The 15,440-nt window shown below is 43.5% G+C and overlaps 3 protein-coding genes across 4 annotated transcripts in view; 2 read left to right on the top strand and 1 right to left on the bottom strand.

The window, feature by feature from the left end:
* The window catches only part of LOC136420372 (small ribosomal subunit protein eS26-like), a 58,947-nt gene extending 58,211 nt beyond the window's left edge, over nucleotides 1-736 (top strand). For both annotated transcript variants that reach the window (XM_066407249.1, XM_066407250.1), the window contains exon 4: nucleotides 568-736. In XM_066407249.1, coding sequence (XP_066263346.1) covers nucleotides 568-669 — 102 coding nt within the window. In that variant the 3' untranslated portion in view covers nucleotides 670-736. The remainder of the gene's footprint in view (nucleotides 1-567) is intronic.
* Nucleotides 737-854: 118 nt separating this feature from the next.
* On the top strand, nucleotides 855-7,028 carry LOC136420371 (uncharacterized). The gene is made up of 5 exons (XM_066407248.1): nucleotides 855-2,791; nucleotides 4,207-4,992; nucleotides 5,112-5,238; nucleotides 5,680-5,797; nucleotides 6,030-7,028. The coding sequence occupies exons 1-5, from the start codon at nucleotides 2,731-2,733 to the stop codon at nucleotides 6,165-6,167; spliced, it is 1,230 nt and encodes a 409-aa protein (XP_066263345.1). The 5' UTR covers nucleotides 855-2,730; the 3' UTR covers nucleotides 6,168-7,028.
* Nucleotides 7,029-7,111: 83 nt separating this feature from the next.
* LOC136421095 (chondroitin sulfate proteoglycan 5-like) lies at nucleotides 7,112-10,724 on the bottom strand. The gene is made up of 8 exons (XM_066408244.1): nucleotides 10,720-10,724; nucleotides 10,435-10,616; nucleotides 9,932-10,130; nucleotides 9,446-9,625; nucleotides 8,947-9,001; nucleotides 8,487-8,606; nucleotides 7,915-7,980; nucleotides 7,112-7,243 (listed from the first exon to the last, which is right to left on the bottom strand). The coding sequence occupies exons 1-8, from the start codon at nucleotides 10,722-10,724 to the stop codon at nucleotides 7,223-7,225; spliced, it is 828 nt and encodes a 275-aa protein (XP_066264341.1). The 3' UTR covers nucleotides 7,112-7,222.
* Nucleotides 10,725-15,440: the final 4,716 nt, after the last annotated feature.

Here is a 15,440-nt window from a genome sequence, read left to right as displayed (position 1 = left end):
TATAATAGGTTTACAATGTAAATTAAGGTCATTCTTGGCTGTGTCATACAAAATTCAGCTGTCTTGTTCTAAAAAAGGTTGCAGTAGATAACTGTTGACAGTTTGTCCTTTCTAAAAATCCTACAACAATAGAATTGTGAAACAAATATGACCAGACCTTAACTAGAGCATGTGCATGGAATGTTCATGTGTGTGTCCTAGGTTTTTGGCAGAAGTGGATTGACATATTTGTATTGTCTTCTCTTGATTGTCTAAAAGAAATCCATCTTTGATTGACAAATATTCTAAAAGATGTATTGTTCAGTGAGTAATATATTAGTGGGACAGTCAACAAAGATGGTAGAAAGGCCTTACAAAACTGATGCAAGCAAGTGCTGGTGAAACCTACTTTCATGACATTGTTCATACCATTTCCACTCACAACGGAATGTTCATGCATACATCAATGAAGGTTAGACATCCATGTAATAAGCAGTTACGCAAAGGATATGATTTTGGAAATGGATGTTCACACAACTTGTGATTTTGTATTTCTACCCCAACTCATCCCCTTTGTCTATTTTACAGATGGGCCAGAGAGGTCCAGGCGGCCAAGGTGGCCAGGGCGGCGGTGGTGGCCCAGGTGGTGGTGGGCAAGGAGGTGGTGGCGGCGGACCCCCCAGGACTTAGAGCGGAGGCTGTCTACATGTCCCAGCAGATAACACAGGAATAAACACAATAAACCTGTAACATCAGATCAACTGGACTGTGCATTCTTTCCTGGTGTTGACACCTGCTGTCAATGCCTTTAAATTATGTTGCTCAACTTGTATATAAGGCCATGTTGATTCAATTATGTGGATGACATGGAAACCCCAAAACGATGCGACCAACACCCTCCCCCTATAAGTTCGTTGTACAGTATCTGTAACAGTATGTCAAACTAAAGAAACAAATCAAGTAGAGTAATTAAACTTCTTCTCGGCAATGGCTTGTTTGCCAACAGAAAGCCTTGATATCCTGCTCCTTTAGACAGATTACTGTAGTAATCGCACAAGCTAGCCCCAGAGACAAGTTGACACAAAAAAGTTTTGCCCGATTGAAAACAACAGCAAATACACAAGAGTGAGTTTTTTTTTTAATCAAACAACATAATCACAAATACAGACAAGATGGCAACGCACTCAAGTTAATGCAACTTATATTAACGCGCCATCCAGAGTGAGTTGGTGTCATGAAGGTGGCCAAGACCTTGAAATGAGAGCAGAAGCAATCTCCAAGCATAGGGCAGACTATGGGATCACTACAGTTCATGTCTTTGGAATGTACTATAGGGTGCAAACACCATAGACCGTTTTATGGATCCTACTACATGTGTGGAGACATGGGGCACTGTGGGTTTCTCTGGGCAAACGAGAGTTATTACCATAACAGACAGGACTGCGATGTAATCTCCAAGCAGATCTACCCAGCAAGACAGTATCAAACGGGGCCAGTTGGGTTGTGTTTTGGCCCTCTAATTTGATACTGTCTTGCCCCCGTAGATCTGCTTGGAGGTTATGGACATCGTACTTTCTAATGACATTTGCATTCTGAGCTACCCTTCCTATAGTGCCCTGCATCTCCCAGCCTGCAATGGGATTCATGAATAGGTCTGTAGACAATGGGTATGTTGGAATGATAGGCTGGCTTCCAGGCATCAGGCTATCTTTGTACTATAGCCTCTGTTTTAGAACACAAACTGGCATTTTATAAACGTGGGCAGGTCTACATTGATGAATTGTTCTACATCAAGAACCCTAAATCACTGTTACAATGAGTACGTTTAGGAACCCTGGTTTGAGGCTATGAGGAAGCGCTTCAGGAGCGCAAAGTCTATTTACATGGTTGAGAGCTGGAGGCCAAAGTCCTACATGTTGTCCTGCAGTATATTATTGGACTCTGTACTTGTACGGTTTCTGACCCTGTATCAATCCACACTTGTACAATGGTGTAAATACGGGACATTAACTGAAAGTTTGTAATGTCAGGTTCATTACGCCAAAAATAGTTACTCAAGCAACTGGATAAAATTTTGAAACAGACGTTTCAGACAGCATCCGCTGTACAAGTGCAGGTTCATTGTTATAGGACTGTATGAATTAGCAATGAAGCAACTGACGCCCGAGTTGTATGACAAAGGAGGATTGTTGTGTTGGGTTGTCGATGGCACAATCAGCTCAGTCATAACATGCCTCGGAGGCGTTTTGTGTGTGTTGGGTACAACAATCGAAAATTCATTTTAAAAAGTTTGTATAGAATTTTGTTTTGACCACGATATGTCTGCGATTTTTTCCCAAACGTGATTTGCATAAGTAGTTCCGTTCTATAACTATCAGATTTCAAAACTTCCCCTTCCTCTAAATTTGCTGAGTGACGCACAAAAATTGGGCATTGACCCGCATCCGAGTTTATAACCTCAAAAAGTTGTCAGACAGGCATTACTCAAACTGACTTTGGTCGTGCTGCTATGTTGTAATGTATACGTTATCATTCTTTTGTTGTCAGTGTTAATATTACACCGCGTGGTTTTCACTTGTGTACGTTCGGTCCAAGGTTCGGTTCTGCATTTACAAACAGATTTCGGCCAACAACATATTGCTAGGCGGTGGCTCGTAGTTACATTGGCGCTGAAACACTTGCAGACGGGGGTCAAATCTTACTTACGGACAAGGAACAGTGAACAGGGTTTCGTTTGAGGAACCCTTCGTCATGCAGACTGTTAAAATGTGGACAGTTCTTGGCTTGTTGCTTCTGGCCGTACATGTTAAAGGTAAGTGTCTAAACTTGTTCGTTGAATTGTACACCTGTCAAATCAAAGGTCAACAACGTAGTACACAACGTTTCATGTACTGGGGCAGTATTCTAAGGAATTCATATATTTTCGGACGTAAAACGCGTACCAAGTTATGATACCTGCTACATAGAAGCCAGAACTTACATGTACAGGTATTTGGGTAGTACTAGTAGTACATGTATATGATATGCAACTTGACTACATTTCTCAACGCCCCCAAACAATTCCTTAACATACGCATTGATAATGTGATAGACAGAACTCTGGTATCAATGTACTTCATGCTAAGTAATCACAAGGACATTATGTCCTTGGTAATCAGTAATAAGTACACAACGTTGTGACATGTTCGTAAAACCACAACAGGAGTTTAACCGTGTAGATTTTGAGGGACAGGTTTTAAGACCGAACCCGGAAATGAAACCCGAGACAAATGTTACCTTTGTAATGTTGAGATGCGTGGGTATTGGTCGTACACTTGTTGGCTGAAAAGCAAGATTTGTTTCTTGAGGTCACGGGAACTATCAACATGTTGCATTATAAAATTAAGAAGTTTAATCATAAACGCTTGCGGTTCAAGAACAGTCTGTAACGGATTGATCTAGAATTCAACAACCATTTTGCACCTCAGTACGCCAGCGTCCGAGCCACATGTTGGCTACTCAAACGTAACGCGTAATTACAAAATATCCAAGTGTTGTAATGCCTTGACAATCACAAAGTGATCAATGCAATGCGATATGCGGGGCTTAAGTACTAGTATACTTGAGTAGGAAGCTCTTGACTTAACCTGTTTATTTGTGATTTTTAGACATATATTTGTATAGTTCCGCCGCAAAATTCTGCTTCCGCCGTAGCTATAATATCGAAGCTGTACACATACAGTGTTTCATAGCTATAACGAGGAAGTGGAGTTCCCCGGAACACAATTATCTATTATTATCCGCGTACAAGACCTCGTTGGGAATTCCCATTCTTTCTCTGACCTATTTCACACGTCATATGTCCCGCGGATACAGAACTAACCTGCCCAAAATACATATCCAGTTGTCCAACTTGGAGTGCCGAGTTGTAACTGTCTACCTCCTCGAATGGTGTTGTGGTTTCTCTAACAATTCTTTGTGGATTTTGATGATTTTGAGGGGGAAATAGGGTTATCATAACACAACATGTATAATACATGTTAATGTTTCGGTAATACCTCATCTACCTTCATTTTGGGGTCAAAATGGACTGTAAGTACTACGTCTTGCCGCTAGATGGCGCATAGGCAAGCGTGCGGTTCCAAACATGACTGAGCCTAGCTGTACCACAGCGGATACTCGTGTAACTTAGGTAGGGATACTGTCAGATTAAAATGATAAAGATTCTGTCTCTTGTGTTCTTCCCAGACTCTCGTGCCCAGAATATCACCAGCCAAATGACGTCAGCCCAGACGGTAACCAATGGTAGCAGTACTACTCCAGCTCCCGTTACCATGACGATGCAGACGATGAACCTGACATTTTCTGTTTCTGACGTCACGAACGCCACGACAAGAGGCACAACAATGTCAACTTCGATGAAAACGTCACAGCAGGTTATGGTTAGTTCGGGTGCAACACCGTCAAACACAGCAAGCCCCGGTTTTGCTGACGTCACCAACATTACCAACGACGTCACTAGCAGCAAGGCTAACACAACAACGGCATTAATATCTGTCAATGTCACGACAACCAGAATGGGTGATAGAACGACAAATTCCTCGACGTCAGAGAAACCATCATCTATGGTTGCCATGACAGCAGGGAGTTCCACAGTTGCCATGATGCCTGGAAATTCTACGGTTGCCATGGCACCTGGGAGTTCCACTGTTGCTATGACTCCCGGAAACTCGACGGTTGCCATGATACCTGGGAGTTCAACCGCATCTATGGTCTCGATTACCATAGTGACACCTGGTAGTTCCCCTGCAACACCGACGTCACAGCCCCTGAGCACCCCGACCACCCCGATGGGCCAGCAGTCATCTTCAACTACAATGTCAAGTTCTCAGCCTACAGCAGCATCAAGAACACCCGAGGAGCAAAGCAGCGCTGCTGTGTCTGAAGCATCTACACCAGAAGTACAGACTTCTACATCGAGAGAGGTGTCAAGTTCGCCTAATGTATCAATAGCGGCACCCACGCCCAAGCCTGGTGAGTCTGAACTGCCGCTATCCATAACTAGAATATTGTATCACTCTGGGATTTCCATAATAAGATGAATAATCAATTCCATGTTGATTTGCCATGAAAATACCCTTTGTCATTAACAGGAGGACTTTCCATGGGAGCAATGATCGGCATTGGCGTTGGATGCGCATGCGCTCTCCTGGTGTTGATCGCTGTGCCCATCGTCTTGTGGAGAAGAAAACGACAACAGGAAGAAATGTCAACCCATGTGTGAGTTTATAGAAGTCCTTCCTGTGTTTGCTTTCATCGGTTTCCTTACCAGAGAGAATCATAAGCTGATTACTGTAATGCTAGAGAACCGGATATCCAAAAGATAGTTTTAGTTCACAACAAGGTAGAACAATTGTGACATCGAGTCTCTTTCAAAGCTGAGATCGAGGATGGCGGTTAGTACATTCAGGTGACGTCATTGATGCGTCCGCCGCCATATTGGTGCCTCTATCCATTCATGTAGCTCGAGCGTTTTCGGACATTTAAAGATCTTCCGAACCAAATCAGTAAGTATGGAAAAGTCCAGGAACAGTCGAAGGTATCTAAAAGTGTTCACACAAAACAGTGATTATGTTTGAAATTTAATTCCCTCAAATACAAACCGCACCAATATGACGTCCCAGAGCACGATGATGCAATACTGTTTGTTCTCCCCCACAGAGCCTCCCAGTCCGACCTGTGGATGGATGACGTCACGTATGGCCGTCCGTCCACCGGCCTGGGCCCGTCCGTCCGACTCAGTAGGATTGAGATTGACGGGAACACGTACAGTTTCACGGTAATGTCGCAGGGAATTTTCATTCATTGAACAGTACTTTTTATTGTATATTATCATATTATATATCGTTTGCTATGATCGTACATTCACGAGTCGTGTAACAAGGCTTGTGCATATGCTTCTGTGAGTGGGTCGCAAAAAGAAAGGTGGCAAAATAGATCGACCGAAAGTGTTAGGCTTAGAACATGTCTGACATGTGTATTTCCTTATATTTCATACATTGTGTCCTCAGCCTGTGGGGGCGGAGACTAAAGAAGCAGGATCAGCCGGTGCAGACGAAAAGTCCACATTCCGACCGAGCCTCGCTGCATTTTCCGCCACAAACGAGACCAACCGACCGTCTGTGATTGAAGAGGATGCAACAGAATGAATGACAGAGTATTGAATTTCCTTTTCCTTAGTTGACAGTACATGCACATAGTTTCCTGAACTGCCCCTGATCTGTAACCCACAAAGCAACTGTCATCGACGTTCAAACTCCACGATCGATAAGTTCGATCAAAAACAAACTCCATAGGGAATGAATTCCTGTAATTTCAGAATACTAGTATTTCTCGATTACAGCACGTCACCAAATGCTCTGCCCCTGAGATGTCGCCAAAAAACCCCTCAAAATTAGTTCTGTGCGCGTATAAGGCCGTCGGATGCATATATATCGACCACTTTACGCTAGTCTTTACCAGGTGACTATAAAACACTGCCAAAGTTGTGCGGATCTCTAGAATCGATATGTAAGATGCTGTAAGAGGTTTATGCAGATTTTACCATAGTTCTTACACATGTACAAAGTCGAACCTCGAACGTCAATTTCAGCACTATAACCAAACTTGTAAATCTGTCCCAAATATTGTGAAAAGAATGCACATAACGGTTATGGGTATGATTGATAAAATTAACATTCTATTGAGGTGAAAGAAACGTGGTCAAAGGCAAATACAAAGAAAAAACATATAGTTATATAGATAGTTATAACTCTATATAACAGAGCTCGAGAGACAATGTAAAACATCGCTCTATAAGTATAGCTGTACTATACATTACAAAAGGCATCATACTTTCAATCACAATTTCAAATGTAATTTCATGTATAGACTTCGACCTAAAATATTTTCAGTTTTTAGCACTTTATGTTTGGTAGTGGTATACAGGCAAGTTACACTGGGGAATGCTTATACATAGCTGCGGACACTACATATTCATAATAAAAACTCAAATAGAGGGATAACAAATACGCCACTTGTCCTCGCAGTTCAATGTATACACACGTTTGAAAAGTTATATTTGATATACTTTTATAACAAATCTATATGCTTTATCATTCCTGATATATAATGTTTATATTATAAAAATAAGATTTGAGCTATAGGGAGGAAGACGTTGTCGGTTCGGTTTCCAGGATATAGTCACTCTTGGTAGCAGACACCCTCAGAACCGCATCTCTATGGTCTGTAAAAAAAGGTGGATACGTTAATAACTTTTCCATCACTAGCTGTTTACCTCGCTTATGCTACGGTCACAATTGCACCGGTGCCCGTCGGCGGTGTAGTCCTGGCCGGGCCCCGAAGCAACAAATTTGTCCCGGGTACGGGGGGGGGGGGTACCTCCCGGTGCTCGCACGATTACCTCACGGCGTCTATTCGTTACCGTGTCCCGCGTTGATTTTAAGGCTGGCTTTTAAGGCTGGGTCCAAAAATAGCCCGGTAGCCGCAGGGTATCCCACGGGGCCACGTAGGGGTCACGACCGAAAGTGCCCAAAAAACAGCCCGTGAACTACCCGGCGGGGCCCCCTTTTCCCGTTGGGACCTAAGCATGACTAGTAACCGGGACGGGGGGCGATATAGATTTCAACAAGCATTGACTTATTGCTGACGTCACGCGTGCATAAAGTCTCGTATCTAGAGCAATCTAAAAAGGACTGAGTGATCCAGTGGAAGATTCAGGTGAGTCCATTTCTTTTAGTTAGACGACAGTTAACTGTGTTCCATAATGTAATTTACCGACTCATAGGAACTCTCATGCTTGTACCTCTCTCGTTGTTATACATTACATTCATACCTAATCAAATAACACACAAGACACCATTGAAAGATCTCTGTGATGAGAGTACTAGACGGTACCTGTGCGTATATCTGCTCTTGTCTCGGGAATACCTTTCCATGCGCATGCGCACGAGGGATTCTTACCTAAAACACAAACAGATCTGAGTTAGAACATGTACGTGAAGATAGAGCTGTAAGTGACATTTTCCATTTTCCTTAATTCACGTAGAAAATCGCAGAATAGTAGAGTGTGTTTCCGCTGAACACTAACCTCAATTAACATTAATTCGCTGGGTTATAAATTCGCCACTTTGAAAAACAGTGTGTTTGAGGGATCTCTAGTGCAGTACAGTCAAAGTCAAAGACGAAGATGTGAAAGAACAAAAATGAATAATCTATTCTTCGGTATATCAATCTGTATGTTGAGTCATTTGTTCAATCTCCCTCACCACTTAGATTTTATAATGAATGCACTTTTTTTTTTACCAAACTTTTTTTTTCATGCACACTCGCATCAGTGTTGGGGTTACCAGGGTATGTCATCCATACAATCGAATCAACATGGCCTGAGTTGCATTGCTTCTGTTCTGTGTGCCATGTTTTCTGAAACAGAAGGAACATGAGTATATCAAGGCCATGAAAACCTTCACCTCTCCCCCCGGTACGTTCTTCACCGTGGGGTTCCACGTGTAGAGCCGGCTGGACGCCGTGCTGTTTGTGTGCGGGATGGTGTACCTGCCCGTCCGGGAGAAGAACCCTGTATCTGCCAGCTGGTGGGGAGGGCGAAACGGTACAGGAATTCGTAAACAGTTTCATCAGGTGAAGCATTAAATAACCAGGCTCTTTATTCACAACCAGGATCTGACTGGTGCTATTCCACACACCACAGCTAGATGTCGCTGCTTACAATGCGGTCTGAAACACAACGTCAGTATTGCCTTTTTGAAGGTGACAGACGGTTACCGAAACGTTGGCTGTTGATTGCAAATAGATCCTGGTTGTGAACTAAGAACCGACTTTATTTCCGTGGAAGCGATGAGGGACTAGATAATATGATACAATGTATTACAGCGTTTATCAATGACTTAGAAACAAAAAACCCTTACGTACATGATGTGCACTGTATCCATTCCCCAGTATGAAGCCACCATTGTCGTATCTATACCTGCAAATATACAAGCAGGCAAAATAAACAAACAAGTAGGTAAACATAAAACAACTGTTGTTGTGTTGTTGTAGACATCCCCCAATAAGAATCAACAAAACTGAATGATAAAGACAATACAATTAGCCAGTGCATTGGGTTAGGAATTAATAGATGTAGTAACCAATCAATCGCTTGCTGTAGATTTTATTTTTGGTTGACAATGCAGTCAATGCAATGCAAAGTAAGAGTAGGATTTTGTCTCAATTGAGAACTGCAAGCTTTCACTCATACCGATGACAACATTTACAGAATTGAGCTTCGAAATATCTGTTTACAAAAGTTACATTGTATGTTAGAAAGTATTCTGCAAGCAAACAATATCATTTGTGACAGTTCTTCTAATTCTGCGCACTACTTGAACACTACTTGGTGACATAACAGACCGATATACAATAGACCTACCGCCTGGCTCTTTGTGCCTTCAGCATGTTCTTAGCCCGTTTGGCCATACAAACCACCAACAGGACGATGAACACCAAGACTCCGGCGGTACAGCCCACGGCAAACCCGATAATCTCAGCCTGGGTCAAAGTGACTTCACACCGGTCTCCCCGGTACCAGGACAGGGTGTCTGCTGGGCAACTACAACAAATACACTTAGCAGCTATAACAATAGACGTAGCTAGCTCTGAATAGAGAAATAGAGACGGGGGACGCTACAGATTATCTGCTTCATTCGATCCACTACGTCCCAGTCACGTGTCTGTAATTGGGATATGGAGACGGAGGACGCTACAGATTATCTTTTCCATTTATTCACTACGTGCTCGTGTCTAATCTGCATAAAGTGAAGCCCTAGAAACGGCTAGCGGTGGGTTCATATCCATTAACAATACATCAAAAGGGGGACGTGGAAGTAGAATTGATAATCGAAGAAGCATAGCTGACCTGCATCTCGGGCCCTGGTCCACTATGATGTCACACGTGCCGGTGTAGCAGTAGTTTTCCACACACACGCACTCCGCTATCACCACCCCGGGGAACTTCTCACCCAGCTGACACACGCCCCCCTCCCCACACGTCAGGGTACAGAAGGACGAGTCTGTGGAAACCAGCTCCAACTCTGGAACAAAATCAGCGAACTCATCTCTTAGAAGATGCAAACTGCTGAGACGAAATCTTTGCGAGTAAATCCATCCACTCATTCATTTATCTACCTTTCTCTATACCTGTGCATAACTACTAGTATCTACCGCTCTTACAAATCCATCCATCCATCCATCCATCCACCCAGACCCATCCATCCATCCATCCATCCACCCATCCATCCATCCATCCATCCATCCATCCACCCACCCATCCATCCATCCATCCATCCATCCATCCATCCATCCATCCATCCATCCATCTATCCATACATCCATCCATCCATCCATCCATCCATCACGTACCGTCCGTTGTGAGTGTTATGGGCTGCACTGCCTGACTGTCGGTGACGTTCAGTGTCCCGTTGAAGGTGCCGTTGCTGATGGCCACCGCCAGGTTGGCCTGCACCTGCTGCTGGATCGCGCTGTCCGACTCCGCCTGGTCCGAGGCAAACACGGCGGCGTACCTGGCAACAACACTGCCCGGTCTGGGGATAGGAGGAGTTTTGTCATGGTTAGGTCTTGATCTATCAAAGAAATGATTATGTTTTGGGGCGCATGACACTGTCCTTGGTACTGAAGCAAAAGAACCTCATGTTCTGCACATGCTGTGGCAACGACTCATGGATGGAAGATGAAACGAATGGGACAGGATTATAAAAATATTGATAAAAAGAGATGCACTTACACGAATTTGATGATAACAACCTCAATGAATCCTGGGATTCCCTCGTAGACAGCTGTAAGCTGTATGAACCAAAAGAAATCTATGAAGTCAACATGCATTCAAATGCCGTTCTTAATTAGTTCTGAATTAACTATACAACCTATAACACCATTCAGCAAGACAGCATTTGGTATTGAGCTCAACTACAGTGTAAAGAATATGGATGCCTTACAAATATATAGTACTTACCGATTCTACCACTTGTGTGGCGAGGGTGGTAAATTCAACAGAATTCCTGTCATCGTAGTTTGAGTTGAAGTCCAGTTGCATCGTGAGTCCGGCCGGCACAACCTTCCGTGGGGACTCTGTAACACCACGTAAGTACAAACAAGTTTAACTGTTGTCTGGTGGACACCAGGGTAAGAGATAAATTTGACTCCTAAAGGTCTATTCAACGTACTATTTTAAAAGCAAGAATAGCAGCAAATCTGTACCTGGTCTTGCGGGAGTTGTAGGAAGTGCAGTCGTGACGACAGTTGTCGCGGTGGTTGGCGCTGGTGTGGTCCCATTGGTGGCCGCCAGTGTTGTAACATTTTCTGTTCTGTTCACCACTGTTGTTGATGCTGCCGTAGACGTTGGCGCTGTCGCTTGAGATGTTGTAGGTGCTACTGATGTCGAACTTGCAGTCGTCGGTGCCTTTGATGTCAGTGTTAGTGCCTCTGAGGTTTGTGTTGTCAGCGTGGAAGTTGTATTTGCCTCTGATGTAGCATTTGCGGTTGATGTGGCAGATAACATTGTTGTTGTCGTAGCCGTTGGCGGTGTCGCTGTAACGCTTGCTATCTCTGTCATCACTTCTTCTGTGGTGAAGACTGTTTCAAACGTAACTGTCGTGGTTAACATCGTGGACTCTTCTTCTGTTGTGCCATTGGTTGTTGCCTGTGTCGGGGGGCTTGTTGTTACAACGGCCGTGCTTGTTGGTGAATCGGTTGTAATGTTAGCCGTCGCAGATGTAATTTCTGATGTTGTTGTTGTTTCCATAAGAGTTGTAACGACAACGGAACTGAGGGCTGTCGTTACCGGGTCGGTCGGAAAGGACATTGTTGTACTGAGTGTGTCACTATAAGTCTGAGGCAGGGAAATAGCTAAAGAGGCGGAAACTTCTTCGATAGCGCTTGCTGTTGGAGTCACAGCCGTTAGTTCAAGTGTGGAAGCAATAGCTTCTAATGTAGATGTGCCACTGTCAGATAACGACGGGGAAATAGTTGCCGTTGAAATAGGTTGGACAGAAGAGTCAACGATAGTAGAAACAAAGTCTGTGAAGATAACAGATGTGGGAGTAATGGGCTCAGAAGAGATGACGGAAGCTGGGGACAAAAGAAGTGTAGCTGAAGAAAACATCTCCAAGGAAGTACTCATAAATTGAGTAGGGGAGGCTTCTAACGTAAATGTTGTGGTGAATCTTTCTTCTTCTGTCACTGACGTGGCAAAGACAGTAGAAGCGAAAGGACTGGTATCTATAGTTTGCATGATGAAAGTGGACAAAGGAGTATCTCCAATGTCGACGGTCTCAGTAAGAGAAATCATCTCTGTAGTTACAGGCATGAAAGTGGTTTCGAGAGTGGATACGTCCATAAGTCCAGGAGTGACTGTAGAAGATGCGTCTTGATAGAAGGAAGGAAATGTTGTAACATCAACTGTTACAAAAGACGGTGTGAGGGAAACAGTTTCTCGGAAGGACGAAGCCGATGGCAAAAGTTCAAAGGATGTAACCGCAACAGTGTCGACAAGGATGGAGTCTGGGGGCTCAGTAGACAATGCAGATATGCCACTAGATATGTCAATGGAAGAGACGAAATCACTCTCTAGAATAGATGTCTCTTCAATGAAGCTGGAAAATTCTAGGATAGACGTCGGAAACAAGGAGGAAAGAATGGCTGTCGAGTTTGATAGTGGCGTACCATCCATGGTAAAAGATGTAAGTTCAGGAGTGTTTGCTATTGCAGTAGATGAAATAAAAGGAAAGCTCGTAGCAAGTAAAGTAGACACAGTGAAGTCAAATGTGATGGGGAGATCGGTTATAGGATTGGGGGATGTAAGTATAGACGTGACTGTTATAAAGTTAGCTTCTGGGAAAGATGTCATTGTTATTGGACTAGAAGATGTCTGCAAAAGTGGTGTAGTTACAAGAAAAGTGGGTTCCAGTTCCACCGCCATGGAAGTGAAAGGTAGTGTAGAGAGAAACGTCTCTTCGATGCCCTCAGACACCGTGAGACTGAAAGAGGGGAAGACTGTATCTGCAAGTAAGGGAGTACTTTGCAGAGGGACAAAGGGCGACGGAAATGAGCTAGGTAAAATTGTGACTGTCACTGTTTCAGAAGTAAGGTTTGCGGGGCTTGGTGTTACCAAATACGTGCTTGTTTCTAGCAAAGCCAGAATGCTAGACGTGTCGGTCATAATGCTAGGTTCAAGGAGAAAGATAGACGCCTCAGTAATGCTAGATTCATTGAATAAGCTAGGCGTCATTGTAATGCTAGGTTCAATGAGAAAGCTAGACGTCTCAGTGATGCTAGATTCATTGAACAAGCTAGGCGTCATTGTAATGCTAGGTTCAATGAGAAAGCTAGACGTCTCAGTAATGTTAGATTCATTGAATGAGCTAGGCGTCATTGTAATGCTAGGTTCAATGAGAAAGCTAGACGTCACAGTGATGCTAGATTCATTGAATAAGCTAGGCGTCATTGTAATGCTAGGTTCAATGAGAAAGCTAGACGTCTCAGTAATGTTAGATTCATTGAATGAGCTAGGCGTCATTGTAATGCTAGGTTCAATGAGAAAGCTAGACGTCACAGTGATGCTAGATTCATTGAATAAGCTAGGCGTCATTGTAATGCTAGGTTCAATGAGAAAGCTAGACGTCTCAGTAATGGTAGGTTCAATGAAAAAGCTAGGCGTCATTGTAATGCTAGGTTCAATGAGAAAGCTAGACGTCTCGGTAATGCTAGATTCATTGAACAAGCTAGGCGTCATTGTAATGCTAGGTTCAATGAGAAAGATAGACGTCTCAGTGATGCTAGATTCATTGAACAAGCTAGGCGTCATTGTAATGCTAGGTTCAATGAGAAAGCTAGACGTCTCGGTAATACTAGATTCATTGAATGAGCTAGGTGTCATTGGAATGCTAGGTTCAATGAGAAAGCTAGACGTCTCGGTAATACTTGATTCATTGAATAAGCTAGGCGTCATTGTAATGCTAGGTTCAATGAGAAAGCTAGACGTCTCAGTAATGGTAGATTCAATGAAAAAGCTAGGCGTCATTGTAATGCTAGGTTCAATGAGAAAGCTAGACGTCTCAGTAATACTAGATTCATTGAATAAGCTAGGCGTCATTGTAATGCTAGGTTCAAGGAGAAAGCTTGACGTTTCAGTAATGCTAGATTCATTGAATAAGCTAGGCGTCATTGTAATGCTAGGTTCAAGGAAAAAGCTAGACGTCTCAGTGATGCTAGATTCATTGAATAAGCTAGGCGTCATTGTAATGCTAGGTTCAATGAGAAAGCTAGACGTTTCGGTAAGAATGATTCCGTCAGGTATCATAGTGGCAGATACGATAAAGGAAGAGAAGTAGCCCATTGTGGGGGTGCCAGCTGGTGGCAGTGACGTCACGCCATTGATGCTGAAGGCTGACGGGCTTGACGTTTCCATGGAAACATATTCTAAAGCAACGGATGTGACCAAAGTTATCGATGGTTCGATACTTGCCGTAGTGTCTATAACCTCCGAAAATGATGTCATGACAATGGAATTGTAAGACATAGAAAGGGAAGACAACATTTCATTGGGAGTGGTAGTCTCTGGACTTTCAGCAACGGATGGCATCAAAGTAGAATTGAAATCCTCAGATGTGAATATTGTGGATGGTAGTAGATCTGTAGATATGGTTGGGAGTTTTTGAGTTGTATCGGTTAGAACAGATGTTACCATAGAGGGCTCAAAGGGGGTTAGGAGAGACATTGTTGCGGTGGGAATAGTGATGGGTGTGAAGGGGGCTTCGTTAGTGCTGTATTCTAATAAAAACGACGGACTTAGACTTCCGACTGGGGACTCAGAAATCGTCACAGTAGAAGAAACGTCTCCAGATTCCAGAAAGAGAGATCTTGTAGCAGAAGGGGATACTAAAGACCCATCTGTTAAGGGAAGCGCCGTCTGGGTGTAAGTCTCAGTAGGATAAACGGTACCCGGTGGTAAGGTGAGTTGAGGGGTCGCACTAACCGACGTGTGGAAGCTTGTAAGAGTGGCTGTGGGGAGTAACGTTGGGGAGAGTTCAGTTGGTGTGAGGGTGCCTGGGTTTGACACGGGTGTCGGAGCAGACGTCTCTCCAGATGTAGCAACGGTAAAACCTGAAATAAGGAAAAATATCAAAGTAAGTAAATTAATATATACATAGGTGGACGACTAGAGCTGATATTAGTCCAGGCTTAAAAGTTGTAAGTGTTATGAATTTTTGTACCTTCTCAAGAGATGATAGCTATGGAGACATAGAATTATGTTTGAGTTTCGTCACAGTCCACGCATTCACGTTTTAAGCAACGCCCTCGTACAAAGTTCAAAAGAAATGGCAATAATAAATGACTCCGCCCCTGAGGCG

Source organism: Branchiostoma lanceolatum, chromosome 15, assembly GCF_035083965.1.
Source record: "Branchiostoma lanceolatum isolate klBraLanc5 chromosome 15, klBraLanc5.hap2, whole genome shotgun sequence".
Classification (NCBI taxonomy): domain Eukaryota; kingdom Metazoa; phylum Chordata; class Leptocardii; order Amphioxiformes; family Branchiostomatidae; genus Branchiostoma; species Branchiostoma lanceolatum.
The sequence above is the reverse complement of the archived record's forward strand: the minus strand, read 5'-3'. Positions and strand labels throughout refer to the sequence as shown.

What these genes read in the sequence shown, in the direction of transcription:
- LOC136420371 (XM_066407248.1), top strand. Translation starts at nt 2,731, where the DNA reads ATGCAGACTGTTAAAATGTGGACAGTTCTTGGCTTGTTGCTTCTGGCC. An exon ending in TCTGGCCGTACATGTTAAAG is followed by an intron (nt 2,792 to 4,206) that starts GTAAGTGTCTAA and finishes TGTTCTTCCCAG; the next exon opens with ACTCTCGTGCCCAGAATATC. An exon ending in GGCACCCACGCCCAAGCCTG is followed by an intron (nt 4,993 to 5,111) that starts GTGAGTCTGAAC and finishes TGTCATTAACAG; the next exon opens with GAGGACTTTCCATGGGAGCA.
- LOC136421095 (XM_066408244.1), bottom strand. An exon ending in AGAACGTACCGGGGGGAGAG is followed by an intron (nt 7,981 to 8,486) that starts GTGAAGGTTTTC and finishes TTTGTGTTTTAG; the next exon opens with GTAAGAATCCCTCGTGCGCA. An exon ending in AAGAGCAGATATACGCACAG is followed by an intron (nt 7,244 to 7,914) that starts GTACCGTCTAGT and finishes CTTTTTTTACAG; the next exon opens with ACCATAGAGATGCGGTTCTG.